General features: G+C 43.3%; 1 protein-coding gene across 3 annotated transcripts; it reads right to left on the bottom strand.

Moving 5' to 3' along the window:
• Positions 1 to 8,829: 8,829 nt before the first annotated feature.
• On the bottom strand, positions 8,830 to 19,726 carry LOC5506361 (substance-K receptor). 3 transcript variants are annotated; one of them, XM_001627045.3, is made up of 2 exons: positions 19,661 to 19,726; positions 8,830 to 10,483 (listed from the first exon to the last, which is right to left on the bottom strand). In XM_001627045.3, the coding sequence occupies exon 2, from the start codon at positions 10,472 to 10,474 to the stop codon at positions 9,236 to 9,238; it is 1,239 nt and encodes a 412-aa protein (XP_001627095.2). In that variant the 5' UTR covers positions 10,475 to 10,483; positions 19,661 to 19,726; the 3' UTR covers positions 8,830 to 9,235. The 3 variants fall into 3 exon arrangements, 2 of the variants coding, with proteins under 2 accessions (XP_001627095.2, XP_032230622.1); XM_032374731.2 differs by lacking the exon at positions 19,661 to 19,726 and adding an exon at positions 14,973 to 15,129; XR_004294378.2 differs by lacking the exons at positions 8,830 to 10,483; positions 19,661 to 19,726 and adding exons at positions 13,853 to 14,396; positions 14,973 to 15,129.
• Positions 19,727 to 20,483: the final 757 nt, after the last annotated feature.

The raw sequence follows: 20,483 nt of genomic DNA, 5'->3' as shown, positions 1-20,483 counted from the left end.
CCGTCCTAAACGCGACTGCATTCGTTGGTGGCAACTACCTCGCAAAGTTCCTGTCAAACGATGAGAGCCCCGCCTTAGCCGAGAAGGAGAGGCACGACAAGGCCCTAGAGAAATACCAACAAGACTATGGACGCTACCAACAGCGGCGACAAAAAATCCTCGATTGGCAAGCTCAAAGTCGCGAGAGAGGGTCCCTCGCAAAGCAGAACTTCACCGACACCGACTACGCGCTCAAACTCTACAACCAGACCTCCCTGGAGTCGATGCGGGCCCCCGAGCTGTCCGACTACTACGTCCCCAGCAAAACGCAGAAGAACGCCGAGTTGGCGTACATAGGCGCCGGCGCTCTCGCCATCGGCTACGCAGCTAGCCGCTTGCTGTGATGCAGCTGCCGTCGAAACGCGTATACGTACGTATGCGTCTAGGCGGCCTTTTTCCATGCTGCGCGTATACGTGTACGTATACGTACGCCGAAGGCTAAGCAGACGGCATCCGCCTGTTGGAAACTGATTCCCCTGTCGCGATACGCACGTAATGGCCCGCCGGAACGGCAAGCGCATGTCCGACGAAGAGCTCGATGCGTTCCTTCGTCCTATATACTACGCCAGAGATGGTTTCCAGGGAGTGACCGCCCTGCATGCCAAACTTCCAAAGGGCTCAGCCTCCATAGATCGAGCGCGCAGGTGGGTAAGCTCGCAGCCCGTCGGGGGCTACACACAGACGCCCCCTCCTCCGACTACCTACGCCCACTTCTCGGAGCAGATACCAAACCGTATCCACCAGTCGGACCTGCTATTCTTACCAACCGACCGCGGGTACAAGTATGTCCTGACTGTCGTTGACGTTGCTTCACGATATAAAGCCGCCCGCCCACTGAGGACTAAGAGCGCGGCCGTCGTCTCCCGCGAACTCGCTGGCATCTACGAAGAGGGACCTCTCACATGGCTTAAAGTCCTCATGGTTGATGACGGCACGGAGTTCAAGGGTGCTACCACGAATCTCCTAACAGCCCACGGGTTGGAGGTCCGACGGGCTGAGCCTGGGCACCACAGGAGCCAAGCTTTTGCCGAGTCTTTCCATCGCTGGCTGGCGCAGCGCCTATTTCGTGCGCAGTACTCGAAGGAGCTTGCGTCCGCCAAGACAAACCGCGAGTCGGTTACTGCTCTGCCAATCATCATCTCGGACATGAACGCAACGAAGACTCGCATGACTGGCCTTGCGCCTGAGGACGCCATAAAGCTGAGGCGCGTGCCTCTCAAAGCCAAAAAGCCCCCCTTAGAGGTCCCCTTGGAGGTTGGGACGGAGGTGTACATCGCCGTAAACGAGGAAGACCTTCAGGACAAGGGCCGACGGCGAGCGACGGACCCGTGGTGGACAAGCAAGGCGTACCCAATACTAAAGAGGGTCATGGAGCCCGGACAGCCAGTGTTGTATTACACGGCGTACTCTAAGCACGGCTTCACGCGATCGCAGTTGCGTAGCGCGACGCTAGCGCCACCCTAACGTGATCAGCGCTTGTGCCTTCTATTGCAGCTAAGGCACGTTAGTCTAACATTCCACTTGTACCGCGTATTTCCACTCGAGGGGAAGCCCGTTAAGGACCACGCCGAGAGGGACCTCGACTACCGTGCCTTTGTACGCGTCGACCTTCTCGCCCCTTTGCCTGGCACGGGCACCGGCCGTCCTTGCTTGCGATAACGATGCGCGACGCTAGGATCGGGGTCAAAGCGGATGGTTGCTGGCAGTCGGAGGTAGTTTTTCCTGTGGTGCTCTACCAATCGCTGCTGGACAAGGGCCCCCATCTTGTTGGTCGAGCACACCCACATATCGCTTGGGTGGGCCTGCTCGATCGCCGCGTCGAACGCCACCCCATCCCACTCCTCTCGAAACACCTCAAGCTGTTGGGAGTCTGGCTGAAACCAAATCCGGCCCTTTATGTCGTGGAGCCTGGAGGAGGGGGCGGCAGAGCCGCAGTCGCATGTACTGTACGGCTTTCCGCAGTCTTCACACAGGCAGCGGTAGTCGGACTCGAACCAGCGGATGTTCCCTTGTGCCCACTCCTTGAGCATATCGTGAGGCCCCTCTTTATCTCCCCTGGGCGGGACCTGCCCATAGTCGCCACAACACACTACCTGACACGGCCGCGTGGCGAGATACCCTAGGATGGCGCGTAGCACTTTAGTCTGCACCTTACGGCACTCGTCAATGATGATTACTTCTGCAAGACGGTCGAGTTTGTGCCCCAGCTCGGAAGGTCTCCACTCTTCTATCGGCTTCTCCGCTGGTATGCAGAGGTAGTGGTGGTAGGTTTGAGCCTTCACCGCGAGCCGCGGGTTGTTGCGATGGTCGTGGGCGAGGTCGTTCTCGGGGGTGAGCACCACAGCGTTACGGCCACGGAACATGCTCACCGCCCACTCGGTCTTCCCCGATCCTCCCTGGCCGGCTAGATACATCCTCGCAGAGGTTGCGGCCACCAGATCGCACGGCAGACTCGGCGCAGTGCTTGGCTCCCTAGCCAAGCACCCCGACCTCTTCGGACCCCAAGCCGCCTCGGGCCGCCACTCGTACCCAGGCCTCTTGTGGCGCCACTCTCCATACCTCGGATTTCGCTCCACGAGCCTCACACCACGGGGCACCGCCTTTGCGTATATGGCATCTGTGCACACTCGGAGGACGTCTTCGCTAGGGATCCGCCTCAACATGCGTCGCAACGCTATGTTTGTGTACGCCAAGACGAAGGCCCTGATGTGGTACCATTGTGAGCGCCGGACTCCGTCTTTGTATTGGATCAGATGAGCCCGGTCGGCATGCTCGAAGTTAAGTAAGTGGTCGGTGCCCGCAAGCAGGTTTGTCAGATACGCGGCTTCCTCACGGTCGCGGACTACGATCGAGGACTCGTCGCCATGGCGAGCGCACTTGCCTACGAAACGGACAGCGAGATCTCGACCCTGCGAGTCTTCGCCGCCGGGGCCGGAGTGGGGAAACTTGATGGAGTCCTTTTTTCCGACGCTATACAACACCTCCCTCGCCGCGGCCATGGCGAGGTCACCCGAGTCTAGCAGGTCCTTGAGCTCTGGCGTGGTGATCCAGCCCTCGTTTTGTTCCAAGTGCTGCCCTACCCTCCCGGAAGTGTAGGGGTGGCAGGCCTCAGAGAACCCCCACTCGGTCAACTGAATGGCCCCGGTCAGTTAAAGAACCTCGCTCAATGGCCGTCCCGCAACATCCGCGATACGATAGACGTTCCTAGGGAAGCCGTATTTCCATCCCAGATCAATGGTGTCCGAGGCGCCGCCGAAGACACTGTCCTCGCATCCTAGGTACGCCGCACGCATGTCGATGTGAGCATGAGGCCGCGCCCCTAAGTTTTCCCTGCTATTCCACACTTTGGACTAAACCTGCGCCGCTCGCCAGACGTCCCTGTATTTAGGAGGCGTTGGCCTGATGTTTTCTCTTTGGGTCCACTTCTTGAAGCGATACCCTATTGCGCCGCCCATCGAGTGCGTAGCTTCGATGTACTCTTGGTAGGCTGGGTGATCATCAGGGAGCCATTGAGGATCATGTCCAGTCTCGTCTGTAAACGCCCTGTCGATAGCCCATCCGTCTTGTCCCCATTGGTACAGTTTGCCTTCGTGCGTGACTATAACACGCCCACACAGCCAGACCCTCGTGGTTCTGGGAATCGCCCTGTTTATGAAGCGGATGAGCACCTCTCGCACCTTCGCCTCGTGCGTTTTTGCGGCGACACTGGTAGCGCGAGGCGCTGCCTCTCCCTGACATAGCGAACGAAGCTCCCTCTCAGCCTCGAAGTCTAGGCCGTGGACGCTCGCGATCGCAGGTGGTTCAGTCGGAAGGCCCGCCCAGGCGTGGTTATTGTGGCAAGGGATGCGGATTTGTGTGTACCCCCTCTCGTACTTCCCCGAGTCCCACAGGACGTTGCCCAGGGCGTCCACGGCTACCAGCTTTATCCCGAGCTTCCTTTCCATCTCAAAGAGGTCTTCTTTGGTGCACCCCGTGGTGGCCAGCTTCTTGTCAAATCGCTCGAGGATCTTGCCTCGTGTCTTGGTCAGACCAAGGGAGCGCGAGGTGCCGCGATTCCTCAAGAAGTCGGCAACATAGCTCACAACACAGTTAACGAAGGCGTCACCCCCTTCTCGCACAAACATTGGCCCAGGCTCACCATTTTGCTCAGGTAAAGGGCGAAGCTCGTATCTCACGTAGACGAGGTACTCTCGCCCCTTCTCCCAAATACCCGCATCGATGCCTTCCAGGGCGCCGACTGCGATTTGGCCCCCCCTTTTGACTAACAACCCACCGATCTTGTGCTCCGAGCGCCCTTCCTCCTCTGTGATTGGCGCCAATGGCTCTGCGGGGGCCTTACCAACGACCGTGAAGAGTCTGTAACGCCGGTCGGGGTCTACCATCTCGAGCACAAGCGGAAGCACTGCGTTCGCCCGCAGAGACTCTCGCTCGTGCGAGACCCACCACACCGAGCCGTCGTCATTAATATCAGGCCCCCGCACAACCGGCTTTAGAGCAATCACACCTGTTCCACCAAGATTTCGCATCTCCTGGTAAACACTGGCGCTTATGTCTCGGCCCCGTAGAGTGGCATCCACGCTTGGGAACCGAAGATGGGCGCCGCCGACGAAGAGAGAGAGAGTAGTACGTCTCGGGGTCTAAGCTCTCCGGGCCCTCCTGCCGCCGTCCCGGCAGCAGAGGGTCGAACTCGCGCCAGACCTCCTCCGTCCACACCCTCTCCGGTACGAGCAGCTTAAGCAGCCTGTGTTTGACATCGTCGGGGATGTCCTCGTCCAGGATGTTTTGGACCAGCCCTGCCAGTACGGCGGGCGCCTCTTTGTCACACATGCTATCGAGAATCTCCTCTATATAAGCGTCCATGTTTGGGTATACCCTGTGCCACCCAATCTCCAACTGCCCGTATCACAACCGGCGGGATGAGTGCCCGGGTATGACCCGCGCCACCCAGTCTCTAACTGGGAGTTCGGGTATGCCCCGTGCCACCCAGTCTCTAATTGACCGCACCGCGGGCCGCGATGTCAGACAGGACGAGCGCGAACCGCTTCCGAGCGCGCCTCTCGACGCCACGCATCCACTGCCCTACACGATTCGCTCCGCAGGGGCGGCACAACCGCGTCTCCGACCGAGTCCCTACGCCGCAGATCCTGCACGGCACGGCAAGGAGGATGCCCATACGGAGCCTTTGGAGGTGCACCTTGCAGTAGGTGTCCATGCACCTTCGGCCGCACGTGTTTGCGTGGCCGGCCTTCAGCCACCCGCAGTAATCCCTTCCGTACCTCATCCTTCGAACGCTCGGTATACCACAGGACATACGAATGTCTAATTGCAAACCCAACGCCTAATTAATTATTCATGAACGCGAAACACCTGCAGCCCTAATTATTATTCGTGCACGCGAAACACCTGCGGCCCTAATTGATTATTCGTGTACGCGAAATCTATTTTGCCTACATTAACTTTTGCCGATTGTTTATGTACGTGAAATCGATTTGGCCTACATTAGCTTTTGCCGATTGTTTATGTACGCGAAACATTATCTGCCTGACATATAGAGACGGGGCTGGGAGGCCCGGAGGGGGGATCCGGGCCTCCCAGGCCATTTCACTGAAACTACCCAGTCCCCCCCCTCCGCCAGATTACTCAGTCAAATCAATTTGGATTGTCCTCCAATTGCACGTCTGTTTGGTTAGGTTTGGTTAGGTTCTGCTCTGTTTAGGCAAAATTTACAGGCGCAAAAATCAATTTGGACTCCACGATGTTACTGCACGAGTTGGAAATTTTAAAAAAAAAGGAGAGTATGTATTACATCAGAATAATAAAACGAGAAATCTGGGATAAGTAGCACCAAATTAGGGGGGGGGGGGGTGAATAATTGTCCTCGAAGTTTCGCTTCAATCCAAATCCGCAATGCATGATTGAATAAAACAATAACAAGAAAAAAACGTGATTTTTCAATAACCGGAAAACTCCGCAGTTACGATTATCAAGAATCCGCGCGACTCCCAGGCCCCACTCGGCCCCGAAATGGCGACTAAATACAAGCACGGAGCAAGGGAAAAAGTTCTTGTCGATTATGCGATGATTATTTATTTTGCCTCAAATTTTGTGACTTAAGGATAAAGTCAACTAGAGGAGATCTACTAACATTCATTCACGCCAAGATTTATCTGGTTTTAGCTAGTAAATTTAAGCAAGAACCACAGAACCACAAGAAAGCGACCAAAAAAACAATGCAAGGTGAGTTTCGGACGACGATTTGTATTGTCTATTGAGGATATGACAGTTATTAGGCTTTTTGTTGTCCTTTTTGTATGCTTTGAGAATGCGAGTACTTAACTTAGTAATCAAATTATTTGAGCATAACAGGTTTTGTTTTGACATTCTTCGTTTTATCTATATTCTTGATTGTGTTGAATAAAATACAATACAACAAAAAACTGGAATTCGTCTTTAATAAGACTTCTTCAGGGCAGATTGATTGTGTTGAGATATTTCATAAAGGTTAACCAATATCGTGTTGCATTTGTCAAATACTGCTAAAGAAGACCGTTCTTGTCTTTATATCCTTCGCTCTTAGTCCTAAGAAGATACATATCCTTAGAAGATACAACAGCTTTTTCAACTTACAAGAGAAATTTTCCTTACTGAGGATAAAAAAACCCTATTTTCAATATGTATTGTTGTTATTGTCTGCATCTTGCATCTCATGTGTTTATTTTTTTTCAAATAGTTGTGGAAAATTAGTTAGATTATAAATGGCTTGATAAAAAGATTGTTTTGAAAGAAATAATAAATAATTGTTTTCACTCTTTTATGAACCAGGAACTACCTGAGGGCCAAGATGAATGCTAAAGACTGGAAGACATAAGAATTAAAAATCATGTCTTGAAGAGGACAGTAGGATGTTCTTACTCACTAGTCATTTGATACCCCCACACCCATGGTCCCAGGGAAGGGTGGGGGATTAAACTTGAATAAAAGCCTGTTTCCAAGTTAAGAGTCAAAAACAGTCAATACCACCACCCCTCTTGACATATTCTGGTTAAAAAGTGGTCTAAAACCCCACATTAACCCCTGACTTCTGCGGGACCATAAGGGAGGGGGCGCAAATGACTAGTTCATTACTATGTGATTCAGCAGTACACACTCATAGGTTTTTTATAGAACAAGATACTTAATATAATAAACTAGAAACAAACTTTTGATTTTTAAATAATAAATCTGTAAAGAAAACAGTTTTCTATCAACCTAAAGATAATGGGAAAGGGGATATTTTAGAAAAGTACTGAATATAATTATCACATTATTGTTATTATATTTTCTTTTCAAACATTTAAGGAAGAGTCATATTTCTTCCTTTTTCTTCTCCCTGTTGACTATTTTTATGCAATTGATGCTCTTTGCTATTTCCCCTCTACACCAAAAATAAATTAATGAACAGATTTGATTTTTAAATTAGAAATTTTCGTTTATTACTTTCACTTATATTTTCTTTTTAGGATTTTCTTTCCAAGTCTCTTGCCCATTACATTTATTTTAGATGTTTAGATTTATTTCATTGGAATAGTTAGATCCAGGGTTTCTCAAAACACCAAAATATAATGCATTACTGGATGTATATTTGTAGATATTAATTCCCATGGGGATGGAAAATCACCACTTAAAGTGGTACATTAAATCTTCAGCATTGCATCTTATCTAAAATTGTGTCTGACACTATATTCTATCTTTGAAATCCTGTTTCATCCATTACTTGTTCTTCGCAAGGACAAAGCTTGTCAGAATGTAGCTTTACAAATGTATATTAATGGAACTTTTATTGAGGGGAAGGGTTTTTTAGGGCAAGATACTTAAACTTTATAACACTAGCAACAACCTTGTTCTTTTTCAATAATAGAATTCTGTTCACATAGCTTGGATAGCAAAGACATGGCCTCTTTAGAGGCCTGTGGTGGTGAAAGGGTTAAGATAATGGGAAAGGGGAAATGTCAAGAAATGCTCAATCAAATTATTTTCATTACTGTTATATTTTTTTCACCAAACCTTTCAAGTTGAGTCAATTCACTTTATATCTCCTCTCCCGTCGATTATTTTTTAGTCAATTGATATTCTTTGATTCCTCTCTACCCCAAACATAGATCAATGAAAGGGTTTGGTTTGAAATTAGAAGTTAGCATTTTCAATCTGTTTTTTTTCTTCATTGCATTCATTTGGGAGTAGGCCACCAACAACAAGGCCACTATATGGTAAAGTGGGGTGCACCAATATGTAATGCATGAAAGGAGATATATTTTTGGATTTTAATTTCCAGACATTTTTCTGAATATTCGGTCCAATGAAGGAGAGAATCGCCACTAAATCAATACATAAAAATCACAGTATGGCATCTAAAAAGTCTAAATATATTATTTTGGATCTTTGGAATGCTGTTACATCCATGACATTTTCTGCACAAGGGCAAAGCTTGTGGAAGTATTGTTTTGATTAAAAAAAAGATATTCATAATGGAACTTCTATGATGGGACATAAGAATTTACCATTAGACTCTTGACAACTTTGACAGCCATATCCACACCAGGAATTGTGTTTGTTAACTTTGATGTACTGCATAATTTAAATTATTGAATAAGGCCTGGATCCATTTGGTTGGTACAATAAATAAATCTCAGTAGAGAGCAGGATCCTAGATCCCCCAATAATACCTTTGATCAGTCAACACAAAAGGTGTTTATGCTGGCTCCGCTTTTAGGCAGTGCCTAAATCTATATATTAGTTAGATCAAGACCAAGCTTCTTTTTACAAGTTTACTGTGATATGGTTCCGTGCTCTGTGAAGTGTAGAGTTAGGGGGATGTTTTTTTTAAACAACCATCTTGTGGATTCAAGGCTTTAGCAACACAAGCAGATGACAAGAAATGAGTGGGTTTTAATTAGGTGAAATTTTAAGTTTGCTTAAAGTCTCCGTTGAAACCGAATAATCTTCATGAAGATTTAATCGAGACTTCAAGGTTCAAAGACTTCAGTGCAAGCGCGCGTTGACGGTCAACACACTCTCGCTTTAGATCTGACGAAGGTCGCTTTTTAATCGGCAGACATTTCAAATAGGTGATAAGGGAGCAGAGATAAGCCGTTAAAAAGGTGACCGGATCGCTGGGCTCACAGAAACGTGTTGGGAAGCGAGCTTATACATACTACATCTATAACGGACCGGCTTCTCCACCTATTTTCGAGTTGCCATAAAAACCCTCATTATCCTTCCCTCTCTGCATCACCGGGCATGCAATGTACACAGACCGTGTGATGTCATTCGTGATGTCATCACCTCTCCCTTGACCTGTCACCATCATTGTCATTCGGATCCCCTGAACGGTCATGACTTCAGCGCCTGTTTGGCTGGAGTAGAAACGCGACGGCATTCCAGGCACTTGGTCAGTGCGCTCCCCCATGTCTTCACAGCAAGGATGGATCTTGGTTGAAATAAACCTTCGAACTCCGCGATCAAAGCGTATGAAGATACAAGGATTTATGGCGCTATTGGCATATGCGATGAATTTCCCGCAAAAGTACCAGTTCGCTGGGCCAGGGCATTTCACGTAGTAGTAATTCTCCAGGAAAAAATACACGTGATATGGAAGCCAACAAAGTGCAAACGCAAGGACAATCGCTACCAGCATTTTCAAAACGCGCTTTTTGGACTTTGCTCGTTCATTGGAAGAAGTGGTTTGGTTTCCAGGAACTTTTCGGTGCCATAAACGATGCACTACTCCAGAGTATAGACCGGTTATAACGCACAGGGGAAGTAAGTAGAGGAGAAGGAACGTGGTGATGGTGTAAGCACGGCTGGAGCCGATGGTGTCTTTAAATGCCGGCGTCCAGTCTTCCAAACAGTAAAATCCGTATTCGTCTTGTGTGATTTTGTTGGCGTAGAGGAGAGGTGAGCTCACGAGGATGGCTACGCCCCAAGTCCCGCAAATCACGAACTTTACATTTTGTGTGGTGATGATCTTCTTGTAAGGACACCTGATAGCAAGGTACCGGTCCATAGCAATCGCAACGAGCGTCAAAATAGAACAAAAGGACGATACATCCTGACTAAACACCATGCCTTTACAAAGAACACTCCCCAGGGTACCCCCCGTGGGCATATTCGTGCTCAACGTCACTTCCTCTTTGATGAGTTCCGGAATATTAATTAGGGAAATGAGAAGGTCGCAGCACGCCATGTTAGCCACCAAACAGTTCGTGACGGTTTGAAGCTTGCGTTGCCTGGCAACAATATAGACGATGAAGGAGTTTGCTATCAAGGAGACGACGAGGACCAACAGGCAGGCTGCGACCTTGATCCATTGCTCAGCGGTTGTGTTGGTTATCTCGTAATCACATTCGTTTTCTGTATAGTAGCCGTCGGTGTCGTTGGTAGACGAGCTGTTGTTCATTCTGGGTCTCTAAAAATTAACGTTTGATTTCAGCATAACAAGAAACAGCTGGTCTTGACAAATTTACCCACCTAAAAGGGCATCTGACTCCCGGGTAGCCTTATCCGCAGGCATCTCTTCTCACGGAAAGAAAAAGTGTTTTTTTTTTTTTTCGATGCGGGGTTCCTGTGGCCCTAAAATCCCAGACACAGGTATCCCGAATCTTAATAAAGGCTTTTACAGAGTAGAGTTGCCTGCGGAGGAGGTTGGGAGACTCCGATAAAAACAGACATAATATTATTAAATTAATGATATCTAAAAATGCAGAATCAAATCGTGTTCATAAAAGCGACCTAAAATACTATGGTATTCAAAAGTTCTCATTCTGTTTTTGATACATTTTAAAAACCATAATCTTATATAATAGCTGACAGAGCTGAGGCTACGACGTTTGAAATCAGTGGGTTTGAATGACGAAAGCCAACAGAAAGCAGCTTACCTGTTGGGTTGGAAATTATTGATGAATATTATACATATATATATATAACTACACTTCCCATGATTCGATTATTTCTATTTTTTCTATTTGTTACTCATAATAAAAGCTAATCGCCAATAGCCATCAACTAAATGGTAACCGGCATCAGACACTACATAAAGCTATCCTCTCGCCCGTGGGGCAAACAGCTATCTTAATCACCAAACACACTCCTAAGATTTATCTATTTTTCGTTGCAAAATTGGTAATACAAATACCTGTTGGCTCAAATATCATCTTTCTCGGGTGGACATTAAAGACGCGCATCATCTTTGGTTTCTGGGTATATCCTTTAAACAGATCCGTGTGGCAAATTCTGTCTGGTAAAATTACATTCGCTATTCATTTAAAAAGCAATTTTTCTTTTGTTGGCTTTACCAGTAATCCCCTATTAAGGTTTACTCGCATAGATGAAAAATGGAAATCGAGTTTGATGTTATTTTTTTGTTTTTCTATGAAAATGAAAATATATTAATAATATGACGTTTTGGTTGTCTCATTACTTTTATTTGCTATTCATACAAAGCAATATTCTTTAAAATTTATCCCCAGTAGAGTTTTTTCATGACCTTCTTATCTCTAAGCAATTTTCCCTTTAAAATGGAACGCGATATCAAAGCGGGCGACTTGTACTGCAATTTTAAACATTCTGCGATCCTCTCATCGACAGTTTCAAACTACTGAACCGCTTTATAGCTCCCGCCATTCAAACAAATAAAATTAGGTGCTTTTCGATTGGTCAGCGCCTTCCCGGAAAAGTGACATGATTTGAAACCATTTCAGTGCTGGCCAATGAACCCGCTTCTCAAGAATTTTAAATGACGGAAGTCAGAAGGCGATTTATCTGTTGGAAATAGTCAGCGAGTTTTCGAAAAAACCACAGTAACACATTAACTCTATTCAGACTGGGGGGTGGCTCTTTAAGCCCCCCTCCCCCCCTCCGGGAAAATTGCTATAACTTCTGAACCATAGAGCTAAGAGGCTAAAACTTGGTGACTCTTTCTAAAATCTATCTGCAGACGTTTTGATGCCATTGACATGTCGAGGAGAATCTCCATGTTACCATGGCAACCATTTTTTCACACATAGGTTTCCCAAAAACTAAAAAGTAGTTTATTTTTTATATTTTGGTCATGTTTCTCAGATTTTAATGCCTCTTTTAATTTTATAAATTTGTTAAGGTGAAAAGTTTAACATCAGTAAGACAACGCCTTTATGACGTCATTGTGGCGTCATAAAGAATTCGACCACACCCAAAATAGGGCGTGATGATTCTTTACATGTTGGTGATCATTGTCTGTAAGTTTGATTGTCATAGCCTAAGCGGTTCATGAAATACAGAGGGGGGGGGGGGGGGGGGGCTTTTAGCCACCCCAGTCACAGACCTCAAAAGTGAACCCACTCGATGTTCTCTCAGTATCAGTAATCCTTGTGATAAGACCCAAGACCGCCGATCCACAAGGGCTTTTCACACTTTTTATAACATGTTTACTAGCGATTCAACGCCTATAATAAATAACGAAAATAAAAAAAAAATCAAAACAACATCTGGGGTCAGCCGGCGATCAGAATGTTTTGTATATTTAGTAAATAAACCCCTTCTGGCGCCTGGGATATCGGCGGATAATGTCCAAGGATGAGAAATGGTACCAAAAATAAACAATTGGCCAAGAAGCGAAGCTTTTATAACCCAGTAACTACACTGGAAATGCGAAGAGAATCAAAAAGCCCAAACTGTCGTACCAGAACGTATGATACACCAAAAACTGGAAATCGACTCTGCCAAATTTTCGTCTTTAATAAGACTTCTTCAGGGCAGTTCTTTGAGGGTGTTCTTTGAGTCTGCCCTGAAGAAGTCTTATTAAAGACGAAAATTTGGCAGAGTCGATTTCCAGTTTTTGGTGTATTGGAAATGCGAAGAGTGTATTCTGCGCGCGCGTGCACTGTAATTTTTGCCATTCGCGAAAGATAACAATCCATGCACCATTTCTTTTTCATTAGAACAAAAACTACAAGCTCAAAACGTGCATTTTAACTGATAGATTTTTACCTAGACTGTTTTCTTATTGTTCTGCTGAGAGCTGGAATAGAAATTGAAGCAAAAGTTTTCAATTTTGAAATGTCTTCTGCACGCGCGCTGACGTGCACGGGAATGACGCCACGAGCGCGCGCTGTTGTGAAGTTCTTTGTCATTGCTTTTTCTTTCCCGTTTCAGGATAAATTCTAAAAAAATAAATTGATGATAGTTCTATGAAAGAAATTAAACTTTTTTTCTGTGCCTTCATAGCGTTTTGAAAACCATGGTGTTTGTTTGAGAAGTTATTGAGCAGACAAAAAGCGAGTTTTGACTGCACAAAAATGTTTACAAGACAGATATCAGTTTGCCTGGACGTTATCGACTGATATTTGTCCTGTGAAAATGTGCACGTGACTCGTATTGACCAATGAGCACGCGTGAAAATTGATCACTGGGATATAATCATGTATATTCACATGAATTAATTTATCTCCCGTTTATTTTAACACCCTATTTATAAGATATGTCTAGAAATAGAGTAATTTCCCTTATCAAATGGTTGGTTTCTAAACTAATTTACTACATTATGACAGAAGTGGTTTTCTTTAAAAAACATAAATAATTATAAGCTTTTCTTTGACACGTTAGAGAATAGATTAGATTGAAAATAATTGAATAGGAAGTATGACACAATTGGAAAATAGTATTTTCCTCTTCAATTTTGACTTATATAAACGTATTCTATTTTGATAGCTCAAAAATAAATGTATAGCATAATAATTAAAAAGGAGTATCGCAAATTTCAAAGAAATTTGATCCAATAATTTACTATTGTATATTTGTATTTTTGAGGTCTGTGAGGTTGTATAAAAAGAGTAATCGCTGAAAACTAAAAAATTCCGACAACATCATGTAAAGAATTTATAAAATAACATCTCAGTGTATCTTGTGCGCTGATTTCGCATTTTCTGAAAATTTGGTGAAATCTCAGGCTGGACGTTCTTGTAAAAAAGGGGTTCTTTAAAAAATGTAACATTTGGCGCTTTTTGATTGGTCAGTGCAATGGGGGCGTGACACCTTGGAATGACAGTCGCCACAAGAATATTAGGAAATCGTCGGTGAGAGCTGGGAGAATACTAGAAAAGCGCAGTAAATGAGGTTTAAATGCCCGCGAGAGATAGAAAAACGAGTAAATATTGGATTTGACTAACAGACTAAAGTGCATCGCTTGACTCATAACATCTCATAACATATGGATGTGTGGATGAGAGATACACAAGTTAAAAGAGCATGTCTCAAGAGCGTCATTTGTTTGTAGGACGCTACAAAGAAGGGCATAGTTTCACGACAATATCTGGTTATCCGCTTGTACGGTGTTTGCTGATTGTCTAGGAAAAGAAAGTAAAGAAAGAAATGAACTGTCAAAAATGGTATCGAACCCAGTAATGAGTATTTTTATTATGCTTTCTCGCAAATAATAATACGAAAAAATATGATTGAACAGAGAAGACATCTTACAAATCTTGTGGCATCTATCCGTACGAGATCAAATAGCCTCATCTGCAAAGTGAGCCAAGGCCATAAAACGCTATTGAAATAAAACATTTGGCGAGAGAAAAAGCATATTTGCAATGATACTCAAATGGGCTGTGGATCAGGTGATAATTGAACAGTATTGTCAGATTTATGGCTGTTTCGTGCGAAAGATAAGGGTGTAATTTCTTCTCTCTCTCTCTCTCTCTCTCTCTCTCTCTCTCTCTCTCTCTCTCTCTCGATTTAAAAAAAATGATTAAAGGAGACCTATGAATTCGATTAGAGCTTTACCCTAAGGAGAATATTTTCGCCTGCTATTACAATCTTATCATTATATTCAGATTATCTCAAAATCTTTAGAATACGGTCTCTCACTTTCTGATTCTCAAACAATCAACAATACAAAATGACCTATTTTCATTCAGCTTTACCTGTTAAATTGGAGATGATAGAAGAGGATAGAATAGTTGTAAAATCGATCGGTTTGACCTTGCTGAACGTTGAGTGTCACACACACATGATATGGTCAAGAAAATTATATGTCATCTAAACATCAAAAAGGGAAACGCGAATAACATAAAACATTCCGCCTGCGTCACTTTTTCTCTCTGTTACTGAATTTATTACTTCGATAATTGGCAACTTAAATGTATGGAATTATTAAGCTATTGTTATTATAATTGCTTCTTTGTCAGGTATTTTTCAATAAATGATAATCAATTTTAATCGTTTATGGGAATAGGAACCGCACAGAAGACAAAGCTCCACCTGCGAGAGGTATTTATTTAAATCACAGATAGGGCATTTTTACTAGCTAACTCAGAGTTTCTTAATTCTTTTATTGATGTACAGCGGCTTGGTGCCAGTGATGAAGTATCTACATTTTATTATAAAAGAATGTCTATCAGGCACTTCTTAGTTGTTGTTTATAAGTGAAAATACAACGGTTTATTCGCAAGGAAACTTCAAAATAACGATCTACGAATGAAGTCTGATATGGAAGTGGAAATGCAAGTGCCAAATAATTTTTTTAATATTTTAGTTTTAACACATTGGCCCCTCCACGGCCTGTAACGGCTTTGGGAAGTACCCACAACCCAAAAAATTCATAAATGCAAAATAAACACAACAAGATGAAGATACTCAGGAATTAGTCTAAGGGATAAAAGGTCTTGGAGATATGCATCCAACCAAGGTGTTGGCAACTACTTTTAAGCCAAATAATAGCACAGGTTCTTTGACAAATTTCAAATCGAACAAGGAAAAAAAAGCAGAATCACCCCTCTCAATAAAACGCTCAAAATACCACACAAGGGAGAGAGATCAGCAAACACAGCTCAAGACACAAATAGATACCTTTATTCTGATCCTCCAGGTTCATTTCCATGGCCTCAAAACACAATGTCCACTCCTTGAAGGCTTGTAAAACCACGAAGATGCCTTTACGTATTGCAAAGAATTCTGGGAGATCCAGGGAAAAATTCACGAGGGGAGGGCCAGTCAACACTCCTCTCCCCAAAGTCAGATGTTTTTTATAGAAGTCTTTTCACCCCGAAGCCAAACAAATCAATTCCAGGTCATACAGATCCAGAATAGCAGTGTAAACAATTTTGGAATCAATTTGGTTTCAGAAAAGACAGCATTTAGGAGAGCTGTGGTGATTCATTAGAAAATTATTTTCTCATCCAGGCAAAGCCAAACAAGAAAAAATCATCATGAATCCACCTTTGCTTGCAAATATCCATAAGCAAAGCACTCAATTATGCCCCAATAGACTTCATGATGTCCTGAGACACTCTCCTAATATGCTCATAGCTGTATTTTTGATGAAAAATACAAGCAACCATCAACTTGTGCTCGCTTCAGCACAACGACGAGGGATTAAAAGTGGGGACCGCAAAGCACTGTTGGAAAGCTTGGATACCTGAAGCTTTCCAACAGTTGGCTAGGTGAAGCTGTGTTTGACTTTGACGGGCTGTATAAAACTCGGAATAGAGGGAGAGGTATCTGTTTACAGTCTGTTTTTTGTAAATTCAGCTCAAAAATTGCCAGGAGTCAATGGGTTAAAACACACGAAGTGTACATGTTATAAGAAATTTAAAATCGAGACAGCTAATGTACCGACAAAATAAGCTCATTGAGTAAGGTATATAAAACAATAAAGTCTAGGGATTAAAAATAACCTTGTACCTGATGTAGAGAAGCGATGGGCTACAGGATACTAAATAGCGTTAATAAAGCTTTTTTTTTTCTTAAGTGATAATGCTGGTCCTTATTCTCCCTACCTTTTTGCAGGGCAAAGTAGAGAAATCACATTTTCACCCTTTTACCAAATTATCACGTTTTTCGCCGAACAAAACAAAATAAATACACTTACCAGAAGACAATCATTTTTCATACCGAGGTCTTTCAATCATCCACAAACAAGTTGTAGGACTGCATGTTTTTGTAAGCTTTTATCTCGTTTGAAGAATAAAAAGAGGACTGCAAGCGAAAGACGAGTAAAGGATAAAAGTTTAAAATCTGTTGAAATATCTATTTTTTTTTCAGAATGCAGGGGTCAGCTCCGTTACAATAACACATCTTTTGAAAGTAATGCTATCGAATATTAAGACTTAAAGAGCAAAAATAATTGGAAAATACGGGAGAAACCTGGTTTTCGCCTACAGCTGCCATGTTCGCGCGTTGCTGTTTTTGACCACCACTTCATCACCGGAAGTAAATTCACACGCCAAAAGTCACGTGACTGAAACCCAAGAATTCTTTTGCGCGCGCGAAAATCACGAAACTTGAAAACGTTTTTGCTTCAAAATCTTTTCAGTCTCTATGTCTTTTTTGTCCAGCCACCAGGAAAAAATTAAAATTTAGTTGTCTTTGCACTATTGATAGCTTATTGTATAGAATTCATGTTGAAAGAAGAAGTGAGAGCTGCAAGAGAAAGCATCAAAATAGCGACCTGTCTATCTTTCTCTCCGATTGGATGTTTATGAGGCAGTTTCTAAAAAGCTGACCAACAGACCTTGAGAAAGTCTATAGCCTGCATAGCAAACACAAAGGGTAATGGAAAAAGAGGGACAGAGACAAGAAACGCGCGCTTACATATTCGCTGGAGCCATCCTTCTTCCCAGGCTTCCAAAGGCTTTGCGCTTGCTACGTAGGCCCCTCGTGCAAGGGCGGTAGGTACAGTGGCTGTTTGGCTAAACTCTGATAATAAGTCGTACTTTGTAATCTTTGTTTATCGAGGGTCGGGCATGTTTCGGCTAGCGCGGGACAGTTCGCGCGCCATGGGATGGTAGCTCGGATAACATAACGTAGCTTGACCGGGTTTTCTAATGAAACACGGAGAGCACATCCTCGGAAACCCAGGCCGTCGAGGTGACAGGCGCGAAAGCGAGCCTTGGGCGAGCGCGCGGGAGACCTGTGATATTCTAAAACGTTAGGGACTAGGCTCCATGTCTGCCAGCAAAATCGTAGTAAATACGAATTCCTGCAAGTTTATGGAAATTCTCAACGTACAAAGCTCTAGAGCAATAAAAAAGCAAAAAAAAAATTATTGAAGCAGACTCCCAGATATGGTATGTAATGCCTAATAAGGAAATAACCGAGCAAGCTAGAAAAACGACAATTTAAAAAAAACAAGATTGGCTGATATTCTCTCACGCCCGTTACGCTGAGCGCGATGCCCTGGTACCAGAGGATGCGGAGAGCTTGTCGCAAACAAGGCACATTTCAGCCAAATTAGAGGGATTAAATTCGTGGTGATTATAAGAATTTAGCCATACACTGTTCCTAACGCCCTTGCTCGTGCAGCTTTTTTTCGTTTCTCTTGACAGTTTGAGTTTTAAGGAACTACTAATCTCTACCCTCCTCTCCTAAATAGCACCTAAATATCTTTGTGTAGCTCAAGTTGCCAAAAATAGCTTAGCCAGCGTAGCGTAGACAGGATTTTTAACAGAAGGGGGTCCAAAAGGGACTTCAAGGCATTTTCTCCTGTATTTTAGAGAATGTCTCATACTTTTACTGTATTTTTGGCTGCTTGAAGGGGGGCCCGGGCCCCCTAGGCCACCCCCCTGGCTACGCCTCTGCGTTACACTAACAAAATCTTCGTTTCATGGTCACCAATAACAGATGATGTTGACGTTTTTACAATAATAAGGTCTAATCATGAGCTATGAGAAGCAGCTAAGAGGATAAAAGAAACAGGCAGCGAACAAAGTAAAGAGGGAAAAAGTTTGTTGTGAATGTACTAGCTCGCGCGACGCGCCATATATGGATGCTATGATGACAATCTAAAAATAGTTGTTTGATTTAAAAATAGCTTTTAAGGAAGACAGACGGGGGGAACCCGCAGTCGGGCAAAATAAGGCCCAGCTAAGGGCCTACACAGTCTCTTTGTCTAACAGAGTATTTTTTTAAAGCGCACACTGAAAGTTGTCTTCCCGGCATTTGTCCATCTGAAGTGTTTAAGACTAATGACCAACATTTGTTTTTGTTTTTCATACAGATGTGTGTATTTTAAACAAATACAATTTGTAGAAGAAAAGTTTGGTCTCGATTAACTGATTAAAATCGCTATATATTTATGATTTATTATAACTAGATAAAAACGTTCGAGTGTGCTGGTAAAGTAAAAGTAATAAAACAACACATTTGAATCCGCATACCATCTTTGCAATTACCTTTATTGCGGAAAAAAGTTACATAAAAAACATTCAAAGTACTTTAGGGAATAATAAACAAAATCTGGCACTCTTTGGGAGTAAATTAAAGAAATTTTTTATGTTTTTTTTAATTTTGCTAGATTCAGTTCTTTGGATTTTAATTGATTCTTTCTGAACCGTATAGCTGTTTTCTTTGTAAAATCTTGAAAGAATAAAAACAATGATGTTGGAACAAGCAGGATTGTGGCAAAAAGACAACGACATTTTTAGTGCTTCAAGGACTCCTAGTGATAAAGTAACTTGTTAAGAGCTCCGAGTTGGCTTAACGATAACATTATTCAAGCGATGACTGAGTTAAATAAAACGAAAAAATAAATAAGATTATTAAAATTTCGAATTCTATCGATTTTCGATAGAAAACAATGAAAAGGTATCGTATTTTGGAGATATTTTCTTACCTTCTTTATATCCTGCCTTCAATATCTTTTTGTTCGCTTTGGTCTGTGAGATGAATTGTGTTTGAATTTGAACAATCTGTATTTGAGATGTTTGACACGGTGCTAATTAGTTTTTGTCAGAATATATTGATTTTCGAGCATATGCATTTGAAATAATATAAAATATCAATCAAGAGTGTTAAAATTCCACCAATAGAGAACAATCAATTCTCCGAAACACTCTTTGTGGGGTTTACGAGAAGGTATGAAATCCACTTTCTTTGTCAGATTGACAAAAAATAATAAATTACCACAAAACGTTCAACCTGAAAAATCAATAAAAGAAGGCACTTTTAATTTGGGTTAGCCAACACCTTGCATTACAATAACGGAGACTCATTAAATCTGTTTATACTAGCCTTATTTATTAAAAAAAATCCCTTTTCGGCCTTATTATGATGCATGAAGACCTTAGCTTCTAAGCGAAATATAATTCCCTTAAATCGTAAGATTGTTTTGTTTGATTAGAACAACATGAAGACTTTACAGTGTCACTAAAGAGTGTCGATATGCCACGCCTTTGTTATTGTTTACTTACGAAAGAACAGTCTATCTTGATACTTTATTGATACTTTTTTTTTTGGAAAAACATTCGCGTTACTAAGGAACGGACCATTTGATATTTGAAAAAAAAAATTCGAGCAAGGTTCAGGCCCTTTAAAAAAGTCGAGCAAGCAATGACTGGCAGAAAAAAAAATTGCCACACTTTTCGGGGAAAAAATCGAGCAGCAAAACTGTCCGGGAAAAAAAGTATCGATTTAAAAAAGAAGAGAAGAAATTGCAG

This window comes from Nematostella vectensis, chromosome 15, assembly GCF_932526225.1.
Source record: "Nematostella vectensis chromosome 15, jaNemVect1.1, whole genome shotgun sequence".
Classification (NCBI taxonomy): Eukaryota; Metazoa; Cnidaria; class Anthozoa; order Actiniaria; family Edwardsiidae; genus Nematostella; species Nematostella vectensis.
This window is presented reverse-complemented; position numbering and strand designations above follow the sequence as displayed.

Excerpts from the sequence above, each read along its gene's own strand:
- LOC5506361 (XM_001627045.3), bottom strand. The coding sequence starts at position 10,474 with ATGAACAACAGCTCGTCTACCAACGACACCGACGGCTACTATACAGAA.